The following is a 27,674-nucleotide window of genomic DNA, read 5'->3' as shown; positions in this document are numbered from 1 at the left end:
TACCTTTCTGGATGTGCTCTCATTTTCCACTGTTCAAACCATTTCCTTTCCACCACAACATTCCCAATCCCTCCTCTTATTTAATACAACCCTTAGGCTTTAAAGTAAAACCTTCCAAAGCCAATTAACTGAGAGTTGATGTTGCATTTAACTTTGCACCTGTTCTGTTATAAAAGAAACTTTATGAAATCTAGGAATAAACTGGCAGGCTTAAAATATAATAAAATTGTCATCTTTATTGAATTGCTTGTAACTGTCATATAAATATAAAATAGTTAAAATTTTTCCATTTCAAGAATGCTTTGCTTGCAGGGCAAAGAAATATTTTGCACTAATTACAGTTTAAATTTATAGTCTCTGTTGTGCCAAAACTCTGCTGACACTCCTGGTTACTGTCTCCAAAAATTTTTTCTAGAGTTTTCTTTCTTCCTCTCTGTGTGGAAGTACAAAATTGTGTACTAAAGAACTGAATTTGGTCAGGTTTTTGTGACAAACAAAGGCATCTCTCTGCTAACCATTACTTGGCAAGTCAGGGGAAAAAAAATAAACTAAAGCTATGCTTAGATTGAGGAGGAGCAGGAAGGAGATAGATTTATATTTAGAGGCAATTTTTATTTTGTGTGAAGATCAGAGAGCACAGATTTTCTTATATATACTATATGGTTATTTTGGACTATTTCTGATTGATTGTCATTTACTGTTTAAAATGTTATCATTGCTTTTTCTTTAACATTTACATAGCTTATTTTACGCTTCTTGGGGGTTTCAAGGTTATTTTATTTATTATTCTTTTTCTTCCCTGGATGTGATTTTAAGCCTAATTTGTAAGGATGAATAAAAAAAAAATAGGGAAGAGCATATAAATGTAGAAGGTATTCTATGTTTTTCTTCTTTCTAGCTAGGGCAGATTCTTTATATTTTACTTTTTGCATTTTTATCTGACTTATCCAGATTCATATGCACATTGGAGCTGGTTTCTACTCTTTTAAGATTTTTAAGGTGCTTTTACATGGTTTGCAATTACCAATTTGTATTTTCATGATTTAGGGCTATGGTTTTCAAACTATGTTCTGAGGTGCCCCAAGGTGCTACAGTAAACTTGCAAGGGCACTACAGAGTATTTTAAATTATCAAGGGAAACACAGTGACATTGGTCACACACAACACAAATTGCTACTATTAAGCTGTTTATACCCAACTACTTATTAAACGGAAGTCTTAGATTTTTTTTGGCCTGTGAAGTGCCATGAAAAAATTACTAAGACACTAAGGATGCTGTAAACCAAGAAAGTTTGAAAACCTGATTTGGGGTAAAATGAGTGTCATTAAAGTTGGATAAAAATTAATCATCTCCCTTTTTTTAAGTAGATGTTGAATTTCATTTCCTAAGAGGAAAGGAAAATGAATGTACACTCATTATTCAGGGTTCTGGTTATGTTCAGAGTTTAAAAATAGAAACTCTTCTACATTACCAGTTAAGGACTTAGAGGTTTTGAATAATATATAAACTTCTCTTTCATATCTGTGTTAAGTATTCCCTCTGAAGTGTCCTCCTGAATCCATGTCCTTCTTTTGTCTCTGTTAGTTCAGTTTAAACTTGATGGATGAATGAGTAAAGTAAGAAAAAAGAAAGGAAGGAAGGAAGGCTTCTTAAAATAGTTGGGTATTTACCTTGTTTTTATGGAAACATTATATGTTCATGTTATATTTTACCATTGTCAGGAATGATCCAACACAAGCATAATGTACACTTAAAATTTTGGTAAGCCCATTCTATAATAAAACTAATTTAAATTGTTTTCAAAAAGTAATTGTTAGAAAAATCACATAATGCAATCTTTAGGCCCTAGTACCTGACTGAAACAGAACAGCTCTCGAAATAACAGATAAAGCAGAGGCAACTGGTCTACATTTTCACAGATGTCCTTTTTATTTCTTTGCCAATTATAAGTTGTCTATCTAGATACTTAACATAATTAAAATGTCAATTCACCTTATTAGTGAACTAATAGAATCTGCTTCAACCAAAGTTTTGAGATTTGACTTTTATAGATATAACAACAATAATGACTAATACTTGTAGCTTATAAAGTACATATTCACTGTAACTCTGACAGAAATTGAAAGCAGGAGAAGCCCCAAAACTGAGCAGACAGGAAAACAAAATCCAATCATTTTTTCTGGATTCAAAATAGACTTGATTAAAATTAAATGTGAAAGACAATTAAGGTCGAATCTTACAACTAAGTTTGCTTATCTTTGACTTAGGAGTTACCATCCAAAAGTTATTTTCAGAGTTAAGTAAAAGATAACATGGAAAATTCAGTTTAAAAAGTTGAAAAACTCTATATTCATTGCCATTTATTTTGCTTTTGAAGAAACATAATTATATGATTATTTTTTTAAGAAAATTTCCCTATAAAAGGGATTTTCTGTGTGAGGTTGCACAATGTACTATTGTTTGAAATTATGAGGGTCCTTTTACATTGGATTCCTGCATATACCAAACTTAGACATAAAACAGATCACTGTGATGTTTTTAATAATAAACGCACCCTGTAAAAAGTGACTTGAGTTTAGAAAGAATAATCACTTGCATTCAGCTTTGTTCACTATTTCATAATTTTCTCTTTGGTCTATGAAAAATAAAATATTTGTAGAACTCAGCAATGGTTGACCACAACACTGACCATTGCGTTCCTCTGTTTACCCTTCCCCACCATCTTCTTCTTTCTGGTTATTTTCAATGTTGAGAAGGAAGAGTATCCTTCAACATATGGGACTAATTGCACCAGGCATCATACCATAGCACGTGTGAACATCACAGCTCCCTTCACTCTAGGCCCTGTAGCCATCACCTGCACTTGGTTCGGTTCTCATATAACAGGCCCTTGAGAGAGGAGTAACTTCTGTATGCAAACTCATCGTCTTCAACATAATTTTTGTGTTCACACTTCTGGAAGTTTGTGTGCTTGTTCACTTATTTTTTTTTATAATGATTATTTTCACTTATCTTTTTCATTAACCATATAGCCTTACTTATAATCCATTTTTTAAAAAATTCTTTGAATTCTTCTGTGTATTTTCAACATAACTTAAGCTTTCTAGGTTCTTGATATAAAGTCTTACACATGAGGTGTTAGCTTGATAACCTTGCCTTTTTTTTTTTTTTTCCTCCTGCATTTGTGGCTTGCATTTTCTCTGATGTTAAGATTCATAGCTGAAGGCAAGTAATCTCTATTAACCCCAAAACATGTCCCCTCTAACCTTAATGCTGTTTTCCTCCCTCTTTCATCACATTTCTTTTGCTTTGGAGATTATATCCTTCCCTAACATGAGCAGGGCTTGGACATATTCATTCACTAAAAAACTTGGGCAAAGCTGAAACCAAAGTTTAAATGCACTACGATTCAATGAATGATCTATGTGTCACAGATCATGTTTCACTTCACACACACACATAAAACCTGTCCAAAATAAAAATTCTAACAAACATAACACTTTATGCATCTTTACAAGATAATGTGCAGAAAATACTTTGAAAAAAATTAAAAGCCTTCTATAATGGTAAGCACCATCATCCTGACTTTACACGACCTTAAGTATGTTTTTTTTTTTTAAGACATACTATTCTCCCTTTTCTTTCCTGAGAGAAGAGGAAGATTCTAGTTTAAAAGATATAGAGCTTGTTTATGATTATGTCCTTATTACAATTCAAATCTGAAATATTTACTCTTTTGTTCTAAGAAAAAGTTTTTACATATGTTAAAAGAAAAGCTTCTCTGTTGGTAATAAGTCTGTCATACAATGCGGAAAAAGCTAAAGGCCTGCTTTTCTTGTTCTTTCAACACTATTCCTCTAAAATTTTAAATAAAGTACCAAAAACAAATAAACTCATATTATAAATCATGGAAATTACTTTTTAGTGTGATATGAGTTGATTCTTTGATTTTAGAAAGCTTCCCTTTCACAGACTCTTATTTCTAGTTAGTATTCTTCCTCTTAACATGCAGTCCCTTTGACATGTACCTCACAGCGGTAAGGACTCAGATACTAAAACAAGGCTACAAAACTAAATGAGATCTAACAGATGTCTGTTTTCTAGACTTATTATTCTGTAGAGTAAAGGGGGAAAGCAGACACAGAAGGGAGAGAGAAGTGATTTTTAAAAGCTGAACAATTTAAATGAGGAGAAACAAAAGAGACAACTTGCTATTGCATAAAAATCACCTAATATGATTGTGTCATTTTACAAAGGAGAATGAAAACTTGCCTTGGGTCAATTACCTAAACTGCTCAGGACTCAAAAGAAGGTAACTAATGACAGAAGTTGGGGTGAGGAAAAACATAGAAACAAGATAAAATGAAAAAGAAGAGCAGCATAGATACTTGGTTATAAAAGAGCTTAAGATCATTAAAGATCATGGGAAGAAAAATCAGACTGCAAAGTAACAAAATAGGGAAACTGTGAAACTAAAACTATGAGAGCCAAAAATGATTATTTTATTCGATATCATCATCATGTAATATAGTTATAATGGTACTTGCCTTATCCCTCGTTCTGCCCCATTTTAATGTAATATCATTGAGGTCAGGACTGTCTCACTCATTTTTCCCTTATGATAATGAAAAACCATGCCTTAGAGATAGAGCACAGTGAGTTAAATGAAATTATACACTGTCCACAGAGGAAATTATTGTTAGTATCTGATTAGTAGTAGGAATTTTCTCCAGGGTAGTGTGATTTCAAAGAAACGCAGTAGTACATGTATACTTCACTCCACCTTACCATTGCTAGACACAGTTCTAGAAAAATATGGTATTTTTAGAGCCACATTTTCTCTTTGAAAATCCTTATGTTTCCTTAAATCATCTAGTTTTACTTAGGACAGAAGGGAAGACACTGGGAAGTCAGAGAAGGGAAGCCTTTGAAAGATAAAAACTAGCAAAAGGCTCTTCAGAAGAATGAAGCATATGGGTGAGACTGATTGGTACACCGGGTGCCAGCTGTTAGATCCAGGGCAGATGGGTTTTGCTCTGCCCTGCAAAGCTTGTGTCTGGCCAACAATCACACGGCACAACAGCCAGATTCCAGCAGTGAAAGGCAGAGCAAAGAGACATTTTTTTTTTTCCTGGCACTTGTTGCTTTTTGGATGCTATCTACGCTGAAGATTTAGATTAAATTAATATTGCTGGCCATATGCTCTGTATACTGTGGTTATATAGTGTTGTCTTGGTTGCTAGCTACTTTAGATGCTGTGGTTAAGCAAATCGTTGCCTTAGCCACCAGCTTCATTTTTAGTACAAGCTCTGACTTTTTTATTTATTTATTTTTTTCCTTCCCTCTTACTCCTCAGGAAACTGTTTCCTGAGGACATATGATGTGCTGTATCTCTGGGTTAAAAGATCTAGGTGTTGCTTAAATCCATCAGTCCAAAAGATATGTTTGTATCTCTCTTTTGCTTTTGACGCAGTCACATGCGGTAAAAGACTGCCCGTTTACTGATCAAATGGTCTAGGATTGAAACGCTGAGTCTTATGAGCAGATTTGAATAGACCTCGATAGTCTATCTCCTACCCTTTAGCCACACCCCCCCATATCCTTCTTTTAATGCATATCACTCTTGCAAGTGAAATTCATGTGGTAATTTCTGTTCGTTAAGAGTGCCCATTCTCCTAAAATACTCCACTGGTCTCATCCCATCGGAAGCAAGGGAGAATGAAGAAAACTAAAGATACAGGGGAAAGATTAATGCAAGGGACTAGTGGACCACAACTACCACAGTCTCTACCAGACTGAGCTCAGTGCAACTGAATGGTGCCCAGCTGCCACCAGTGACTGCTCTGACAGAGATCGTGGCAGAGGGTCCCGGACAGAGCTGGAGAAAAATGTAGAACAAAATTCCAGCTCACAAAAAAAGACCAGACTTACTGACCTGACAGACACTGGAGAAACCCCGAAAGTATGACCCATGGACACCCTTTTAGCTCAGTAATGAAGTCACTCCTGAGGTTCACCCTTCAGCCAAAAATTGGACAGGCCCATAAAACAAAACTAAAGGAGCACACCAGCTCAGGGGCAGGGAGGGGACAGGAACCCAACTCTGAGAAGGGAGAGTGTTGACATGTTGTGGGGTTGGTAACCAATGTCACAAAACAGTATGTGCATTAACTTTTTTTTTTTTATTAACTTTTATTGAGCTTCAAGTGAACGTTTACAAATCAAGTCAGTCTGTCACATAGAAGTTTATATACATCTTACTCCTTACTCCCACTTGCTCTCCCCCTAATGAGTCAGCCCTTCCAGTCTCTCCTTTCGTGACAATTTTGCCAGCTTTCAACTCTCTCTATCCTCCAATCCCCCCTCCAGACAGGAGATGCCAACACAGTCTCAAGTGTCCACCTGATATAATTAGCTCACTCTTCTTCAGCATCTCTCTCCTACCCACTGTCCAGTCCCTTTCATGTCTGATGAGTTGTCTTCGGGAATGGTTCCTGTCCTGTGCCAACAGAAGGTTTGGGGACCATGGCCGCTGGGATTCCTCTAGTCTCAGTCAGACCATTAAGTATGGTATTTTTATAAGAATTTGGGGTCTGTATCCCACTGATCTCCTGCTCCCTCGGGGGTTCTCTATTGTGCTCCCTGTCAGGGCAGTCATCAATTGTGGCCGGGCACCAACTAGTTCTTCTGGTCTCAGGATAATGTAGGTCTCTGGTTCATGTGGTCCTTTCTGTCTCTTGGGCTCTTAGTTGTCGTGTGACCTTGGTGTTCTTCATTCTCCTTTCCTCCAGGTGGGTTGAGACCAATTGATGCATCTTAGATGGCCACTTGTTAGCATTTAAGACCCCAGACGCCACATTTCAAAGTGGGGTGTGCATTAACTTTTTAATGAGAAGTTAGTTTGTTCTGTAATCCTTCAAGTAAAGTATAAAAAAAAAAAAAAAAAAAAGAGTGCCCTTTGTCTACTGTCCTTTTAAAATGGTGAACTTCATTGAAGGAAGCAATATATTGCCAAAAAGGTTATTTAATTCTCTGAAAGAAGACAGAGATAGGACCACATGAGAACACTGTGCAGTTTGTAAGGGAAATAGAGGAGGAACTGAAAATAAGACAAGAAATGAAGAAGAGATAAGGTCTCAGACATCTTCACTCAGTATTAGGCCTGGGACTATTGCTGCTAGCAAAAGGCCATAGGTTCCTTACTTGAACAATCACTATACCCTAGAGAGGTTCTTCAGTAGTAGTCACTAGCAGATGAAGGATTCTACCCAGGACTTACTTGGGGGTGGGGTCTTGATCATTTTTCTGTGGTATATGACTTTTTTGAAATGTCACCGAAAGCCATTTCTTGATGTGTAACTACAGTAGAACAGTGATTCCAGTTGAATACTCTTTCCTCCCTCTTTACAAGGGGACTTTTGGTCAGCAAATGCATCATCTTTAACTTTTATCTATTGGCAAAAATTCGACATAAGATCCTACAAATTTATAGACTAAAAAGTAAGGATTACATTTCCATGTTTCATTCTTTGATATCAAAGAATCGGAAGACAATCTATTTTAAAAACTCTAAACAGGATATACCCATTTTAGAAAGTTTAACATAAACATGTAGTATAATGCCATTTGTGTACCAATGCCATTAAGCTTAAACCCCTTAGGTTTAAGGAGCCTGGTGATGCAGTGGTTAAGCACTCCACTGCTAACCAAAAAGTACATAGTTCGAACCCACCAGCTGCTCTGTGGGAAGAAGATGTGGCAGTCAGTTTCTGTAAAGCTTACAGCTTTGGAAACCCCATAGAGCAGCTCTGCTCTGTCTATAGGGTCACTGTGAGTCTGAATTCGACTCGATGGCCGTGGGTTTGGGTAGTTAAGTTTTATAAGAACCATCATTTTTTTTAAGTATGGTAGAGGGATTGCTTAACAACAACAACAACAAAAACGTATAGAATTTGCATGCCAGTAACTAGGTAATTAAGAATAAAATATAATTAGTGCAATTCTAAATTTGGCCAATTAAATTCTGCAGAACATCTGCATATGCATATCTCCAGGAGATATAGTAACCACTAGAATTTTGTTTTCTGTTAGGGATATAATGAGCCTTGGTGGTGCAACAGTTAAGTACTAACTGTTAAGTGCTGGCTGCTAACTGAAAAGTTGGTGGTTTAAACCCACCCAGCAGCCCCACAGGAGAAAGACTGGTGATCAGCTCCCATAAAGATTACAGCCTAGAAAACCCTATGGGTCAGTTCCACTCTGTTACATGGCATGGCTATTAGTCGAATTTGATTCGACGGCGCCTAACAACAACATTAGGTGTACAGTGACTGCTCATGTGAACATTTTTTTATTTTGGGTTACAAGCCATAAAGCTTCAGATTTGAAAGCATGTGGCTTTGTGTAACTGGATGTAATTATTCCCAACAAGGTTTAAATCAACTTCTTAGCAATGTTTTACAGATTACTTTTAAAGAAGCTATGTACAAGAGGCTTGATCATATAAAAAGATTCTAAACTCAATCATTTCTCTTGTTGACTTAGTTTAGATTATTTCCAGTTGGTCTGTATTTGCTCCTTTATAAAGCTAAAAGCTGAATTTTACTTAATCTAAAAGTATGTGTTTAAACATCCATCTAGTTAGGTGAGTTGGTTTAGAGTTATCCTATTGCCACTGACTTAAAAAGAAAATAAATATCTATAAACCTGCAAAGTTGGGGTGGTGGTGGTTGGAAGGAGATTTGTTTGCTGTTGGAGGAAGATAGTACAGGATTGTAGGAAGATTTGGAGTGGATTATTGGTAAAGTCAGTTCTTGAGTGTGAAATACCACGCTGTCTAATATAACATTTTAGAAGAAAATTAATAAAAGATGAATGCAAGGAAAAATGCATCTTCATAAGATATAGAGTAATTTCAGCTGTCTCTTCAAGCACTTTAATTTTTGTTCCATAAAAAACAACATTCTGAAATTATGAAGCTGAAATAAACCCAAAATTATCCTCAATTCCTAGTTTTTAAGAAGCCTAGATGTCATGAACAAAATTAAGTCAATTTATAGTTCTGAACATTTAGCCTGTATCTCATGAGAAGCACAGTGCCTTGTATTTAGTAACTATTCTCTGTTGAATGAATGAGTGAATGAATGAATGAATGACCTGCCAGCTACATTTAGCTGCCAGTTTTAGTTTGTATATGTATATCATTTTTAAACTAATTAAACAACCCAGCAAATAGCAAAATAGCCCTAAAAATAAAGATTGAGGACAAAAATGGGGTTATGGCTAATTTTTACTTTACTCTTTGCAGTTGTATGTATTTTCTAAATTTGTAACAATAAATGCTATGTCACAAATTTTTTTTTCAAGATACATATATGGTTAGAATTTATCTTAAAATGAAATATAATTCTCATTTCTAATAACTAGTATCTGTGGTTCAAATTGGAGAGGCTCTCCTTTTACATTAAAGGCTACTTTTCAAAATGAATGTAATTATAGCTAAACAACATTTCTTGGGTTAATTAAAGGAGGTAGGATTTTTATCTTAACCTGAATTAGTTTTTATATTCAACAGAATTAATGTTTCTGCCATTGATACCAAGCAACACCATTCCATTTTGTAGGCTGAAAATGTTTATCTTTTTCTGAAAAACAACCAAGATGCTATATTGAATGCCAGCCTTCTTCCTGCAAGTATAATCATATTTGAGTGACTTAAAAAAATATATACTTATAAACAAGAACATGCTGAGCTGTAAAAACAATCTCCTGCTCTCTCTGATAGAACCAAAATATTTGAACCACAGTGGGGTGAATGTTCTGAGCCACTGTGGCAGCTGGTAGTTAAAACTTATGACTAATGGTTGAGATATCTGTCTAGGTGGACCACATGAACTTAGTTATCTGCCCACTGGAATGACACAATGGGGAGATATCTGATGAATATTGTGGAACATCTGTGAATGGATCACAGCTATGCCTGATGTGAATCATTCTTCCCTCAAAAATCTAAAGTTTAATAGTTAAACAATTCCAAGCTGTTGTCACATGAACTGAAATGTTTGGCCTGTTTGATGTGTAATACATACACTAAGACATTATGCTTGTAAGTGGTTTGGCTATGTTTTAGACACCTATATATATATTTTTTTTATGTTTAGGAAAACCTAAAAACTTTTGTTATCATTGAAGGTGACCAGTAAGAACCTTGGGTCATTGCAAACAATAAAATATACCTTCTTCAACTTCTCACTACTATCATGGAACTGCAGGGCTTCGATCTCCTGAGCATGGTGGACATAGTGTTTTCCCTGTCAGTTCTTTAACTTCAAGGGGCTTAACTGAAGGTATGCATAACATGATAACTGAGGCACTCTGACCTACAGAAGTTCCATGACTCTTAAGGGACTTTGGGGAAAACATTCGGTGCCTAGCTCTTTAGGTTTCCTTCACTGAATGATCCTGTTTCACATTGATTTCCCTCATTTGGGATAAACCTCTTTTCTTTAGGGGACTATTACTTAAAAACAACTGAAGAATAGTGTGGGGCTAGGTGTGAAGCTGTGGTTTCCTGGATACAGCTAATGCTGCTTTTACAACTTTTCCGGGTAATATTGGGGGTGGGGTGGGTAAGTGGCATGGATAGCTTAGCTTGTGCTTTTATTTCCAACTCCAGGAGTAACCTGCTACCTCTACATGACCTGAAACATTTAGCATTTTCTTGTAGATTGGCCTATTTCTCTTCGATATCTTGATATACCTATCTTTTTCTCTTCTGATTCCTTGATACTAAAGAGAAAATAAGTCTGCATAAAGTCTATTCACCAGGGATGTTTTTAAATAAGAGTGTGTGTTTGTGTGTGTCTTTGTATTTTGTGAAAATGTGAGCAAGTTGTGGTGGATATCTTTGCCAGTAAATAATAAACATCTGCTTAAAATTTTACGAGAATATTTTTAGCTGTGGTAAACAGGTAACATAGACCAATTTTCAAGAATGAGATAAGTATCGTGTAAGTTAATATTCAATGGAATATATATGTGTCTCTTTGACAACGGTGTAACCAACAGAGGGCCAACTCTGTTAGAGCAAACAGACTAATGGGTTACAATTCAAAAGAGGCCCAGAGCAATGTTTAATCTCTAGACTTTGTGGGCTTTTAGAAAAATAAATGTTATAAATGAAAGAATAAAATAAAATGTATAGATGTCATATGGTCTTAACAAAGATTAAATTGATGGGGTTTGTCCTACAAAGTATCAAAAAGTAAATTTGTCCCTATTGTTTTATTTTTTAAATAAATATAAACATTGTTTTACATTGAACCATATATTTGTGCATTTTATCTAATGATATTTTGGGATATTGAAGTTGATTTCTTTTTTAAGGAAAACAAGAAGAAGAATATACAAATGGGAATGTTAATGGTTTAAAACTACCAATAGTGTCTTTTATGGACTTCAAAACAGTTATGTTTCTAAATATGAGACCAATAATTTTGTCTAAAGTTACAGTATAATGACCAGGACTTCTCTCCTTTTTAGAGAAGCAGTCAAGTGTTTCTGGAACAGATAAGACTGCAGCAGTCCAGTGAGGATGATTCCCCACAGAGGAAAGCTGTGCACACCTAACTTATTGAAAGGTAAACTACTCTTCAACTAATGATGTCCTCCTTTTCTCAAGGTGCCCAAAGACAGGAGGTGGTCTGTAAAAGGTTGGATGACAACTCCATTGTCCAGAACAATTACTGTGACCCTGACAGTAAGCCACCTGAAAATCAAAGAGCCTGTAACACTGAGCCCTGCCCACCTGAGTAAGTAAGAGAAAAAAGTGAGATTTTACTTCAAGTACAAAGGAAAAAACATTAGATAGTCATACTTGGAAACATATTCATATATAAGTAAAATAGGCTGAGCAAAACAGAAAATATCAAAAAGCGTGGAAATTTTTCTATGATACCTCACTCACTTGTTTGTTTTTAATAGACTTTATTTTTTAGAGCAGTTTAATGGTTACAGATCAGTTGTACAGAGAGTAGAGAGAGTTCACATATCCCCACCCACAACCACATTATTTCTCCTACTAACATCTTGCATACCTGTAATACACTTGTTACAATTGATAAACCAATATTGATGCATTATTATTGACTAAAGTCCATACTTTACATTAGGGTTCAAAGTGTGCAGACATTTAATATCCCTTTCATTGAGCAAAGATTGCTATTTATATGTAGGTTACAGTTATTAACACTTTTAAAGCAGGAACTTCAGTGAGGTTGGTCCTGATACAGTTCTGAAAGTGATTGTATTTCATTTTCTAAAACATACATCTTTTTTATATTTAACACCTCTGAAATTGGGATTCACCTAATTGATGGTGTCTTACATAACCGTTGGCACTGATTTTTTTCTCTCTCAGTGGTACGTAATATAATGGTATCTTAGATTCTGTAAAATGCAGTAGACTGGCGTGTAGTCCTATCTTTTCCAGATACAGCATTTATCCTAAAGTTCTAAAGACTTCTACAGTGGTTTAGAAATACCCTGCACTGGAATGTCAGTGGTTCAGTTTGCTGACCCAGTTTTAAGTCCTGTCATTGTAAGGCACCCCATCTTTTGAGTGTCAGGCACAGGGTTGGAGGTGCCCTTCAGTCTTTCCCTGCCTGTTTATGTAGCAATTATCAGCTCACTGTAAAGGGAGGCCCAAGGAGAGAGCCCATTCTTCTTAATGATGACTTTAAAATGAGACCTGGTTTCAGTGAGCCACACTTCATAATCTAAACAGAAAGATTTCTTAATTGTGCAGGAGGCAGTGATTAAGTGAAAAAAGACAAGGATGCTGAGTTGATTGTGAAACTGATCTTTGCAGGAATTTTGCCTGACTGACAATTAACTGCAAGACAGAACATGGGTGAATGAGATTTTATTCTTATATGAGAGATCAGGTTAATCGGTATAATACCCCCCGCTAGCTAATTATTCCAACATGAAATTTATAAGAAAAAAAGTAACAAATGTATGTGTGTGTGCTTGTATAATAATATATACTTTATAATAAAATGAAATAATCCCTTTCCTAAAAATGACCACAGTAAAATCACAGACACCTAGGAATTGCAATGGATAAAGAATCGAGGTCCCTAATATTAGTCAAGCACGGTACATTTCTTAATATTTTTCAAAAACAATAATGCCTCATGAAATTTGATTATATAAAGACAGTGTCTGCCTCAACATTGGAATCTTAAAGAAAGATGTTCACTACGAGTCTCTTGAAAAGGTTTATGGTAGTGGCTATCAAATAAGAAGCATCCGGAAATCTAGAGTGATAGAAAATAATTTTTCATTATAAATCTTTTATAATTTTATATTGGTTCTTTTCTAAATGTGACCATACTATAACTGATTCTTTAAAATCCAGACATGGTGAGACCAGAAGATCTAGATGGTGCCCGGCCACAACCGATGACTGCCCTGACAGGGAACACAACAGAGAACCCCTGAGGGAGTAGGAGAGCAGTGGGATGCAGACCCCAAATTCTCATAAAAAGACCAGACTTAATGGTCTGACTGAGACTAGAAGCACCCCGGTGGTCACAGCCCCCAGACCTTCTGTTGGCCCAGGACAGGAACCATTCCCAAAGCCAACTCTTCAGACAGGGATTGGACTGGACAATGGGTTGGAGAGGGATGCTGGTGAGGAGTGAGCTTCTTGGATCAGGTGGACACTTGAGAATATGTTGGCATCTCCTGCCTGGAAGGGAGATGAGAGGGTAGAGGGGTTTAGAAGGTGGTGAAATGGACATGAAAAGAGAGAGGAGAGGGAGGGAGCGGGCTGTCTCATTAGGGGGAGAGCAATTGGTAGTATGTGGGTGTTTCTGGGTTTAGCAAGGTGTACACAAGTTTTTGTGTGAGAGACTAACTTGATTTGTAAACTTTCACTTAAAGCATGATAAAAATTAAAAAAAAAAAAAATCCAGACATGTGAAAGTATAGAAATGTGACCTACAGTATGTATTACAAAGACAAGCTTATGCATTTAATTTTTTCATTTTCCTCCTTTCTCCAAATTATTTTTATAAATTTATCTCAAGTAAAACTGAAAAACTATGTAAGACAAATTGATGCTCAAAACCATGGGCTAATTTCTATTAAAGTATATATCATTTTGCTATTGATTTGTACGAACTTTCTGTGTATTAAGAATATTAACTCTTTTACTTGTGTTGCAAATATTTTCTTCCTGGTTTGTCATATATCTTTCATGTTATTTATGATGTTTTAATCTATTTCTACTCATAAATTTTTAAGTTTTTATACAGGAAAACTATCAAACTTTTATTTCTTTCATTAGTATAATGCTTAGAAAAGCCTTGGCCACTCTAAGATTATACTTTCAAAGTTTTATTTTTTTAATGTAAATTTTAATCTGAAACGTATTTGTCTGATTTGAGGAAGGAATCTATGTTTATTTTCAAATATTGTTTTCTCAGAACATTAATTTAAAATCCTAAGTGGAATTTTTTTAATCAGAAAGTACCTTTTCTAATTTGAAATATTTTAAATGTCTTTTAGTCAAAGAAAATGACACGGACCGGAAGAATAGACAAAAGAGGCATTAAAAAAATATAACAATAGTGTTTATGTGGAAGTCTTTGAGAAGTCAGAGAAGGTTTTGCTGGGAAAAATTAGTAAACTCATAGCAGCAACTCTTGTATGAGAAACAGCATAGCAATCAAGGTGGTAAGGTGACTAGGGTCCGGAATAAAGCATGTGTTCCGGAGGCGTTGAGTGAAAATGGTTGGGTTCTTGACATAAGCATGAATAATTGGAAAAAAACAAAGGAAGGAGTTGATATTAAAGGACATGACTGATAGGAAGTTAGTGCCCCACCACAAGAACAGGAAATAATGCTAAGTCAGAATCCAAAAACAAAGGCCAAGAGTTCAGTTTTTACCATGCTGTCTTTTAATAGCAAGACTATTTCTAAATATGACCTCATGTGCAGAATCCTTGGATACTAAATATTATTCCTGTGTGATACTGTGGTTTTTAAATTTGTTAAAATCAGAAAGATGAAAACAATAAAGACTACTATAGATTGTGATAATGCTGTGATCAAGAATTTTAAAAAATAATAATAATAATTAAGTAACTGCAACACGGAAGGCACTGTACTTTGGAGGAAATGGTTCCTTTTCCTAATGACAGTGTAATTGGGCAAATATATAGAAACAACTATAAAACCCAAAACCTATTGCCATTGAGTCGATTCCAACTCATAGCCATCCTAGAGGACAGAGTAGAACTGACCCATATGGTTTCCAAGGAGCACCTGGTGGATTCGAACTGCCGACCTTTTGGTTAGCAGCTGTAGCTCTTAACCACTACGCCACCAGGGTTTCCCAAATAATTACAGTACAAGGCAAAATATGATAAGTATTTATAAGTTATAATAAAAAAGTTAAAAGAGTTATAAGCAAAAGTGATAAAGGAAGCTCAGAATGGGGAGAGATTAATTTTTACCCAGGAGGTAGGTTTTATTTAATGGTATCTGTTATGGATATAGTTATGGATGATGTTTAACAATTATGTTAAGTCATTACACCTCACCCATGCACAACTATAATCCATTATTTTAAGTTTAGAAAAAGATTCATCAGTCTGTCTATAAAACTAAAAAATTTAAGACCTGGGAAAAATCACAGAAATCATCTAGGCCAACTCCCATCATTTTCCGGATGAGGGTATGCTAATCTCCGGTGATGTTTTTCCCATTATACCAGACATTACTAACTTCGTAAGTTACAAATCAAATGGCTGATGGCATTTTAACACTTCTAATTTTGCTTGCTTCATTGACACATTCTCAATTGCCACAATTCCAGAGATGTTTATTACATTGATTAAAAAAAAATTTTTAGAAAAATCTCAACTGTGGAACGTTTAGGGCATAGAGGGTTCTGCTTAATATTAGTTTCACTTTCCAATTAGCTGAGGAATGAGCAAAATTTCTCTTTTTTTAACCAACTTTTTGTTTTAAAAATCTTCCTAAAAAGTATTTTAAAACTTTCCTATCTTAGTACGTAGACAAGTTTATATAATTGAATCTCTCTTTGATTAAAGATATTAATGTCAAATTCTGCAGATTATCTTTTTATTTTGCTATATTGTTTAAAAAAAAGTTGATGGTTATATTTTTGACTCTTGGACAAAGGCCAGGAGATCTCTCTTTCTCTCTTCCCTCCCCTTCCCTCTTTTTTATACCAAATATCTACTATCAGTCTGTTTCCCTATATTTGCCATTTTCCTTTAAATTAAAAAGCAAAAATTAAATTCCGGTTTTTGGAGGAATTTTTTCTCCAAAAATATTCTGGTTAACCAAGGCTGGAGCATAATTTTTTTATGGTGTCTCTCTTGTTCTGTCTCTCAAATAATATTATCATGTGCCCTATTAATCTACAGAGATTGTAGATCAGATTATACATGCTGCGGCAAACTACTCCTATTTCAGACACTTAAACATGAATCCCACTCATTGTTAGTGTCTAATGAATGTGAAGGCACTTGTGAGGATGAAGACAATTTGATCACTGGGTGTTGGAAAGAACTCAAAAAGATACAGCCCAGGGACTGTTCAGGCTATCACGATTCAGCAATTGATAGCCCTGAGAGAATTTCTCTGTTCATATTTTTCCCACAAAATCTAGAGGAGGAAAAAAGGACAGGGAAACACAGAGAATGCCATCAGAGTGTCAAATACGAGGAGAATGAAGGTGAAGGAAACAGTATGTCTTAAACTAGACAGGAGAGAGGAAAGACTGAGACAAGTAGATGCAATGGTAAAATTGCAAAACTATTTAAATAACTAGGGTGTGATTCAATGTTTTAGAGAGACTTGGGAAGGGATGATTTGGTGAGCAATAAAGAAAGATGCAAGAGGGACTGAATGTAAAGCCTGAAATCAGAGTTAGAGTCAAAAGGGAAATTGGGAGGTGGTTAATACTTTTATACATTCCAAGATGAAGGTTATGGTGATACATGTAGGCTGCTTCTGAGGAGACATGGTTGTCAATAAAAGAGAGGACAAAGGCAGAGGTGGCTCTGACCCCAGGCAGCAAAGAACAGCAACACCTCCTGAATCACCACTGTGACTCTGGGCACCTGTGTTTAATTTGAAGGCCTCCATCCCTCTTACATTATGAGACCTAATGAGATCATGGCTGGAGGTAGTATGACTGAACTTTTTGTGGCTGAGTTATACACATTTCTGTTTTATCCCCTAATCTTGGTGATGAAATCACTGTTGTGTATTGAATCAGAGTTTCACTATGGCTGGCATGCAAGTTATTATTCTCGGTACACATTTTCCTCTTTACCAAAAATGGTACTAACAACTTGAGATCATGTTCATCTGTGGAAAACAGAAAGGAAAGAATATGAAAATCACTTTAAATCTGCTTCAGAAAATGACTTAAGAGGAAAAAAAATGGTAACGTCAGGTTTTTTAAAATTCAGGGTTAAATGATCACTCTTTAAATAAATTTTAGGTTGAAAATTCTTAGATTTTGACAAAATGTATTTTAAGTTTGTAAAACTAATTATATTTATAAATGCCACTTTTATAAGCACAGGTAATCCAAATAATAATGAACAAAGGCCATTGTGGTTTACTTGGTTGAATGCAGGCTCAGATTTAGAATACTAGTACTTTGATATCACTAAGGTACTCTCTTCCACATACAGAAATACCACAACGGAGCTATGCTGCTGAAAATAGTGAGAAACTTGTTAATCTTTCATATGCTTCTCTCTGGGTAGTTTATCACCTAAGAGCATATCCATTGAGGATAGTTGTATGGTTTATAACATGGAATGAAGGAAATGTCTTGTGATCGCATACTTGTGACCTAGATTCTACTATTCAGCAATGTTAAAAATGAAATTCAGTGAAAATAGCAATTGGTGGGCGATTTAGTCCTAGCTCCATCATTGCCTTTTTTCATGAGTTTGGAGAACTATTTTGCTAACACTGGATCTTACTTTCTTCTTCTATAAATCAAAGCTAATGCCTTGAACATAGTAGACATTCAGCAAATAGTTATTAAATTAAGTGCAATAATACGTCTGTGGGAAGACCCTGGATGCAAATAATACCACCTCATCTTCAGCTAGCTTCTGCTCATAAGTTCTACTGCTTTATGTAACAAAGCTGAGGGAAGTATAAGGATGAACTCAGCTCGAGGGGCTAGAATCAAGGATCAAATGCCATCAGGACATTCTAGCCCCTGTACATTCTTTCAAATCAGCTATTTTCACTTGACAGAGGGCATGGCCACCAGCAGCTCTAGAATAATATCCTTACATACCTTTGTGACCAGAAAGGAAAGGGATCTTTTTGCTACAGCTCAAGATATAAAAATTTTAAAGAGAATTCTCATTGGCCTGATTTGGATCATGATCCACACCCTTTGGACCAATTAATGCACCCACAGCAGTAAATCCTGAAGGAGTATACCAAAAAAAACCCTAAAATTATATATATATATGTACACTGATGACTTTCTGGAAAAGGAATGGCATACCTATAAATGTGAGAAGTGTTCATTTTGCTAAGCTTTTGAATTTCTTCCCAAATTATCTGTGTAGAAGCTGTTTTTAGGAAGAGAAGCATCAAAACAAGGGTTGTCCATATTTTTCCAGAGCTGGTTCAGGGATCTACCCGTGTTATAAGACTCCCGTGACCTCAGGATGGATACCTGTGGCCTTGTCTGCCCCATTTCTAGAACACGGAAAACAAATCCTTAGCTCCTTTAGGGCGGTTTTGGCACAAAATCCTGAATTTTGGAGGAACCTGCCTCAATGTAATAAAAATAGCTACTATTTCTATTTTGTTGAATGCCAAACACTATGGTCAATGTTTTTAGTAGTGTGCTGGTGCCAGTTAGTACTGGCCTGAGAGAGCCTATTGTTAGCATAACTTCACGTTCAGTATGTCAAGCTGGTAGCTTGAAATTACCGTAGTGGGGTATTTATGCCACAAAAATTGGCAAATGCTACAAATCAGGGTTGCCGCCATGGAAAGCCAGTTGTTAAACATTTATCAGCAGATCTGGAGGCTTTATATACATTGTTATTTCATCCTCATGACCATTTAGTGAGATTAATCTTATCATTGTTTTAGAAATTAATTTTAAAAAAAGAAAAAGAGATTTAATAACACATAGTGCACTGACTGTTTGAACCTGGGTTGTGCCTGCTCTAAAGCCCACCTATTGCACTTTAGAAGGGAACTGACAGTGAGTTGTCTTCTTCTTAGCTCCTCCATTTGTCATTTGTCACAGCAACCAACACTGAAATATCAGCTTTTCTAGGAAAAAGATGCAGTCCATTGATGAAAGTGCCTTTATTCACCTAGAAATCTTGGGCTGCACTGAAGACATGCTTCTCTGTTTTTCTCCCACTTCTTGCTGCAGGTGGTTTATTGGGGATTGGTTGGCGTGCAGCAAGACTTGTGATGGTGGAATGCGCACAAGGGCAGTGCTCTGCATCAGGAAGATTGGACCTTCTGAGGAGGAGACACTGGACTACAGTGGTTGTTTAACACACCGGCCTATTGAAAAAGAGCCCTGCAACAACCAGTCGTGTCCACCTCAGTGGGTGGCTTTGGACTGGTCAGAAGTAAGGAAATCTGAGGCTGTATGTTTTGAGATGTCTTAACTATCAGTACCAAAGCAATTAATATTAAGGACACCTGAGCATGTGAGCATCTTAGAACTCAACAAGTAAGGACTGCCTAACGGTGAATTTGGCCATGTTCTGTTTTTATTGCTGCTTGTCAGGAAGTAAGGGTTTCTTGAGTCAGGGAAATTAATGAGAAACTGATCATCAGTTTCATTAAAAATAAGTCTAATGCGAATTTTAAAGAATATTATTGTGATTGCTCATTTAAGTGGTTTTTCCCCTTACTATTCTTAAGCAGCATCACAGACTCAGAATTAGTGATAGGTGACTAAAAACTGAAGTTCAGGAGAGTCAAGAAAGGAAGATCCCTGAACTTATTGAAGACCTAGCTGGCCCTTTCCTAGGAACTCATTTCGAAGGCATAAATTACTTACGTTCTTTTTTTTTTTTCCAAGTAATGTTACAGACTATCTACATAACTCCTAGATATGACTCTATCGATTTATTATCGCTTGATAACTATACCTCTCTCTCTCCCCCCTACCCTGACTTACCCCATAGAATGTAAGCACCATAAAAGTGGGGACTTAATCATGTTCTTTAACGTCTAATAACATATACAATGAGCTCTCAAATGTTTATAGAATAATGAATCTTCAAAATAGCAAATATGGCCTTCAATGTTGCACTAGGTTATAATGAGAAGAACGTTTGGAGCACCAGCACACTAAGACCAGATCTGACTATATATGACACACACCCGTATACACGTTTATGCACACACATACATAATATAATTGCTTCCATTGTACCTGGGAAAGAAACATGGAGCTGTTCAGAATTTACCATTACTTCCACTTACATGGTCAGTGAAGAAGACCTTAATAAGATAATGTTTTTCTGGCATACATGTGTCACAAAAGAATCTAATATAATTCAGAGGTACTTAGAAAGATTTAATTCTTGACTCCCCAGTATGCATGAGACAAACACACTTACACCATTCTCTACATTTCCCAAAGGATATCTGACTCCTTGTGTAGTGCTGGTTAATGTTAAAAGGAGTAAGTATGTGGCTATATAACTAGAGAGAATTCCTTCAAGTTAGCATAACAGGCTGCACTGCAGATTCTTACATGTACTGCTGGAAACATTATAGTACTGCTTTGGCTATTTCCTGAAAACCTCATGTGCTAAGCAGTTTGTCAAGAAAAACAAATTAAGTATTGTTTTTTAGGAACCTCTGGATATAACTGTTTCCCTCTAAATCTTACTGCCTGAGTGGCCTTATTTTGCTGAAGGCACAGGGCTAAAAGAGGGACTGTATTTCAGATGGGACATGGAAGCAGAGATTCTGACCAGTTGTGGTTATCCTTGGAATGTCTGGCAGGAATTGGAAGTATTCTCCCAAGTTTCCTGGTCATACTCCAGCTTTAGTAATTACATTCTGCCTACCTAACTTTCATTTGCAGTTTCAATCAAATGTAGAGATATTCTTGGTATTGCTCATGCAATTGTTATGGAAAACAGTATGGATTCTTCTGTTCCCTAGCATGGGTAGACTGACTCCTAGGTTCATTTGAAAGATAAAATCTGTTGGTAAAAAATAGACATTCTACAGAGTTATACAAATTTTAATAATTATTTTACTTGCAATTCAGTGCCCAAGAACCTTATAGAAATCCATAAATAGCTACTGCTAATGATAACAAATTTGTTATTGGAAGATCACAGTGGAAGATGTGCAACAGTTTTAGTGTTTCAGATCAAAACCAAACCTGTTGCTGTCAAGTCGATTTCGACTAATAGTGACCCTATAGGACAGAGTAGAACGGCCCCATATGGTTTCCAAGGAGCGCCTGGTAGATTCGAACTGCCAACCTTTAGGTTGGCAGCTGTACTACTCAACCACTGTGCTACCAGGGTTTCCAGTTTCAGATCAGGTCAGTACTAATTAAGTGCTCATTAAAGACACTGGGCTAGGCACTATGGAGAATATGAAAGTATCCTATAAGCTTAGGCAAATAAGACATATCCATGAAACAACTAGAGAAAAATATAAGACGGTATTTAATGAAACAGTGGATTGTGGTGTATAAACATATGGGTGATATAGAAATTCAGTGCTGAGGTCGGGGTACCGTGGAGTAGAATCAGAAGACTTTTTAGTTGAGGGGAATTAAAATGAATGTTGAGGGAGTGTAGAATTTGAAGTAGGGAAGAGAACAGGGAAACTGAAGAGGTATTCCTAATAGAAACAATGGAAAAAAAAACTCAAAAAGTTTATGTGATAAAAGTAGGGTAGGATAAAAAGTTTTGTTTTAGAGAATAAATGTGAGAAAGAATTGAATAAAGTAGAGGTTGATGATAAGAAGGCTTGAGTACAGAACTTTATATCACATTTTCCTTATCCAAAAAGTGAAGACAATTAGACAAGTTCATAAGCAGAAATTGGAAGAAATACCTGTCAATCACTAAAATAAAACCTCCCCATACACAGACTCATTTCACATTGGTGTACACTTTTCTGTTATCATTTTATTTTTAACATAAATACTAAATAGAAGCACCCTGAAAACTAGCTATGTATATTGCAGATATGCTTCCATTCCAATAACCATTTTAGGATTTTTTTTTTCTGAATTTAATCTCTGTAGGTTGTATTTCCACATCATTGGAGCGCATGTTCCTCTTTGCCCTTACCCTGTTCTTAGAATTTTGACTCTTACCTAGTCAATCACTGAAGTGATTGGCTTAAATGGCTCTAAAGAAGCTCACAGACACTCCTGGAAGCTGCTTGATGATTATGTCTAAGCCAAGGGGGCTTATGATTACATTTCTACTCTTCTTTAAGATAGCTGACTCAAAACTTAGGGGAAAGAAGTAGTGATGACTGGATGGAGTGCACATGTTGGGACCACCACCTCAAATAAAGGGTTGGTCACTGCTCTTGTCTCTCCACAGACAACTAAAGAAAACTATTCTGGGGTAAGCATAGGTGAAGAAATGCTGTGGTTATGGTCTCAAAGATTCTAGTTGAACTTCATCTTTACCATCATCTCCATTCTTTGTTCAAGAGAAAACCAAAACCTGTTGAGTCGATTCCAACTCAGGTGACCCTATAGGACAGAGGTGACCTGCCCCATAGTGTTTTCAAGGAGTGCCTGGTGGATTTGAGCTGCCAACCTTTTGGTTAGCAGCTGTAGCTCTTAACCACTATGCCACCAGGGTTTCCTCAAGAGAAAAGAGATGATTTTTTTTTTCCCCATACAGTCTCTACCATTTATTTTCCAAAGGGGGTGTGGGGGGGGGGGAGGGTGAATCACACACTTCCTTTTCCTTACTTTACCAGGCAGCCCACCTCTTCTCTAGGTTAAAAATAAATAAACAGCTTTAAGTGAAATAAATGTACAAGTAGCTGCAGAGAACAAAGTGCGAACGAGCAACCTGTTGGCAGAGGGATGGAGCACCTCCCACTAAAAAAAGAGGAGGTCCCCCTCTGAAGAGCAGCAACAATCTCTTTCAATTAACCTTTTGCAAGTCTTTCACACAACTTTCTTTTGACATGCCCATGAAAAGTTTCCTTTTTCTGTTCCTCTCCTTTTGCTCCCTCCCCAGTCCCAACTATCAGCTGTCTGAGTTTTGCTGATCACAAGGGTGAGGTTCAAAGGGTGAAAATATGTTGCAGCAAGAGGAATTTACCCTTTGACCTTTCCCTTTTCTTTGTGGCAGCTCTGATATAAAATTTCCATTGTTGCAAAGCCAGGAACCATTTTCCCTATCAGTGAAACCCATGAGGTACTTATGGAAAAAAAAAATTACCTTGGTGGAAAATAGCTCCTCAGCAGCCTTTTGTGAAACTAATGAACCCACAGCTTTCTCATTTCCTAGTATCTATTCCTTTCTCTTGGGATCATCTATGTTATCTTGGACTTTAAATGATTTTCTGTTTTGGCCCTCCCTTGGCATGTAGCTCTTAAAAGCATCACTGCATACTGTGGTTAGGCTCCAGCAGTCCTGCCTATTCTTTTGATGTATCAGAATAGTTTCTTTTGACTCCCACAGAGTACCCATTTAACAAGGCCTGTTCCTTATACTTAATTTTTGGATAAGTGGGTAACTGGCATAATACTGAATGACTTCTAGGCCTTACTTTTAGGTAGCATTATTTAAGAAGGATGGAGAAAAATCCTACCTACAACAGACTGCTGTGTCCAGTTTGAGAATTGTGACTCCACTTTGCTTACTCTTAAGTTCCACTCTGGAAACCCTGGTGGCGAAGTGGCTCAGTGCTACGGCTGCTAACCAAAGGGTCGGCAGTTTGAACGCGCCAGCTGCTCCTTGGAAACTCTGTGGGGCGGTTCGACTCTGTCTTATAAGATCGCTATGAGTCGGAATCGACTCGACAGCACTGGGTTTGGTTTGGTTTTTTTTTTTTTTTTTGAAGTTCCACTCTGGTTCTATGACTAAATAAATTAAACCCACTTCCCCAGAGCGAGCTCAGTCTGGCTCCCCAAACTTTAATATTTCTATCCTTTACAAGTGAGAGCCAAATGAATAAATACATTTATTTATCAGAAGGCAAAAGGGAGGCAAAGATGAAATTTAGGCTAAAAAAAGCAGAGCGAAGAAGTAAAAACAGAAACAAACTGAAGATACCTCTGCTTGCACATGGCTGACTAAGGCTGGGGAATTTGCTGGATAGAGTTTTCCTTTGAATGAAGCTGGTGTGAGTGGCATCCCTTGTGCCATTACAAGTTTTTTGAAGCAATTTTTAAGCATTTAATTTTCTAGTCACCCTTACCAAAACCAAACCCTTTGCCGTCGAGTCGATTCCGACTCAGAGCTACCCTATAGGACAGAGTAGAAGTGCCGCATAGAGTTTCCAAGGAGCTCCTGGTGGATTTGAACTGCCAGCCTTTTGGTTAGCAGCTGTGGCACTTAACCATTATGCCACCAGGGTTTCCAGTCACCCTTAAGAAGCACAATATTTGTAGATAACAGAGTTGAGATTTTGGCTGCGGACATGTATTATTTGTGGCTAGATCTGCAGGGCTCAGGGCTGCTGTATTCATTGAATAAGGATATGGCAGAAATGTAGTTTTCAGTCACTCTCTGTTTCAAGAATCCAACTGATATCGCTCTACCTCTGCTGCTACAGGATGTAGTATCTTTGCCTTACTTTTTAGAGTTTTGGCTGTAATTTTCTAAAATGATTTCTTGCCCCAGTAGATGTCATTGTATGCTCAGCTTTGCATATACCTACATATTGTCCCACAGAGGATTTGCACCTTTTTACTTTTAACACTTAATTCTTTATTTAAATTTTATAAAAATTTTATTTAGAAAACTGTCATCTGGATTTAGCTGTACCTTTCTATGCTTCAGTTTTCTCATCTGCAAAATGGGCGTGATAATAATATGTCGTGAAATTTCTGTGAGGATTAGGTAGATTATTACACATAAAGGACTTAGAATAGTACCTGACAATAAATATTAGTGCTGCTGCTGTTTCTGTCTTCCTTCTTCATCTTCCCCTTCTTCTTCTTCTTTCCCCTTTCTCTTCTTCTCCTTCTCCCTTTTTTTCTTCTTCTCATCATCATCATCATCTTACATTATTATCAATTTTACTTATTTTTTTTGTTTTTGGTTTCCTGGGTATGTCTCAGAGATGAATGAATGGTCGGTCCTTGCATTGTCTGCCTCACCTGATAGCAGGATTTGGCATATGCTCTTAGAAAAGACTGCTAGATATTACTACATTCTTAAAATAATAGCAGAAGCTTCTCGCTACTGGAATATTAGAATAAGCAAGGGACATAAGCCCAACGCTTTGTTTCTAAATGTTTGTTTCTAAAATGTGAAGGGGGCAGGGGAGTAGTACAAGTGTATTTTTCAATAAACGTTTCCTTAGCCTCAAAATATTAAAACTAAATTCCCTATACATCCTGTGTGTTTCTGCCTGTCTCCCATAAAGTTTGAAGTGCCTTTCTATCCTCCTGAACTTCTCTTCAAGTTATTTTTTATAGTAATTAATTAACGTTTATTTTGTATTCTCGTGAATTTGTTTCCACCAGTGCTAAGAGCAGCCTATGAATAAAAGTAATAACAGAAATGGATAATGACTAGGTCGTAAAGTGTCATAATGCATATGAAAATATTCTGTGAACTATGAAGCACTAATGGAATGTAAGGTAGTAGGTATTATAACTGAGGAACCCTGGTCACACAGTGGTTAGATTACTTGGCTGCTAACCAAAAGGTCGGCAGTTTGAAACCCACCAGCCACTCCACACCAAAAAGGTGTGGCAGTCAGCTTTCATAAAGATTACAGCCTTGGAAACCCGATGGGGCAGTTCTACTCTGTCCTTTGGGGTTGCTATGGGTTGGAATCAACTCGATGGCTATTGGTTGGTTTGGTTTTTATTGTTATTACTACCAATAATAGGAGCCCTGGTGGTGCAGTGGTTAACAGCTCAGCTGCTAACCAAAAGGTTGGCAGTTCGAATCTACCAGGTGCTCCTTGGAAATTCTATGGGGCAGTTCTACTCTGTCCTATAGGATCGCTATGAGTCAGAATCAACTCAATGGCAACGGGTTTTAAATAAATAATCCTTGTTTATTAAACATTAAAAAAAAAAGTGTTTCCGTCAAGTCATAACTCATAGCAACTCTATAGGACACGGTAGAACTGCCCTGTAGAGTTTCCAAGGAGCACCTGGTGGATTCGAACTGCCGACTTTTTGATTAGCAGCCGTAGCATTTACCCACTATGCCACCAGGGTTTCCGTATTAAATATAGCATTTATTAAATGGTAGCTAGTAGTAGTGTTTTTAGTAGTAGTGGTAGTAATAGCGGTAATAGTGACGAGCAGTGGCAGTAGCATTAGCTTTGTGCCTGGCAATGAAAGAGCACTAAGGAATACTGAAAATTGTTCAGTATGGCTAGCATATAGGGAAATGAATCAGAAAAGGCAAGCAGAACCTTACTATCAGGATCTAATTGTCATTTTGGGTTTTTATCCTGAAGAGAGGAGTGATCTATTGAAAGATTTTTCAAAATCAGGATGAGATATAATTAGATTTGTGCTTTAGAAATATCCCTCTGACTGAAGCTTAGAGGAGAGTAGATTGGAGTGAGGCAAGAGCAAGAAACTGGAGACCTATTAGAAACCCACTGCTTCGTGTGGGAAATCATGTTTGTCTGAAGTAAGGTTAATAGCAGTGGAGTTGGAGAGAAATCAAGAAACAGAGATTTAGGAGTTGGATTAATAGGATCTTTTTTAACGGCAATGGGTTAATAGGTGGTAATTGATTATATAGGTAGAGTGAGGCAGTCGCAAGAAATAAGGTAGTTAATTTGGCTATGAAAAGGAATTTCCTTCTTGCTCTTTAGGTACCTGACAGAAGCCTCTTCTGGAGCCTGATCAGAAAGAGCTGTATATTATCCTCCTTTGAAATGTATCTTAATGAATCTTTTTCTAAGTTGAGAGAAAACCCAGCCCAGAAAAAGGGAGAAGTATATTGCTATTACATACATTGCAATGGAGAGTTTGCATGGGATTCTTGATGTTCCCTTGAAGAAATGTTAATATTTTTCTCGTTCACTACCACATGTACCAGGCTCAAGGACCGCCCCTGATAAAGCCATTCAGGGGTGTGTACAGTGTTCACTTGGACATCCCCATATCAGATCTAGCACACTTCCTAGAAGAACATATTGGGGATATCCCCACCTGATGGCGAATCAAGACCATCATCTTCCCAGCTTAAGGACAGTGTATATGTATTGAGTGCCTATACAAAGCCTTCTGCTGGATACTGAGAGGGGGTACAAACATGAATCAGAAATGGACCACAATCTTAAGAAGTTTATAGTCTGGCTGGGATGAGAAGATATGTATATAAATAACTGGTAAACAGACAGATGGTGATTAATGACACAAGAATTTATATATTAAAAAAAAAATTTTTTTTTTTTATATCTTCT

The 27,674-nt window shown here is 36.7% G+C and overlaps 1 protein-coding gene across 3 annotated transcripts in view; it reads left to right on the top strand.

The window, feature by feature from the left end:
* The window catches only part of ADAMTS6 (ADAM metallopeptidase with thrombospondin type 1 motif 6), a 270,739-nt gene that overhangs the window by 223,768 nt on the left and 19,297 nt on the right, over positions 1 to 27,674 (top strand). For 2 of the 3 annotated variants that reach the window (XM_049864257.1, XM_049864238.1), the window contains 2 exons: positions 11,682 to 11,811; positions 19,477 to 19,681. In XM_049864257.1, the coding sequence (XP_049720214.1) occupies positions 11,682 to 11,811; positions 19,477 to 19,681 (335 nt within the window). Of the gene's footprint in view, positions 1 to 11,681; positions 11,812 to 19,476; positions 19,682 to 27,674 lie in introns of those variants that run through there. The other variant, XM_049864248.1, reaches the window with a different exon arrangement.

This window comes from Elephas maximus, chromosome 2 (assembly GCF_024166365.1).
Source record: "Elephas maximus indicus isolate mEleMax1 chromosome 2, mEleMax1 primary haplotype, whole genome shotgun sequence".
Taxonomy (NCBI): Eukaryota; Metazoa; Chordata; class Mammalia; order Proboscidea; family Elephantidae; genus Elephas; species Elephas maximus.
The sequence above is the reverse complement of the archived record's forward strand: the minus strand, read 5'-3'. Positions and strand labels throughout refer to the sequence as shown.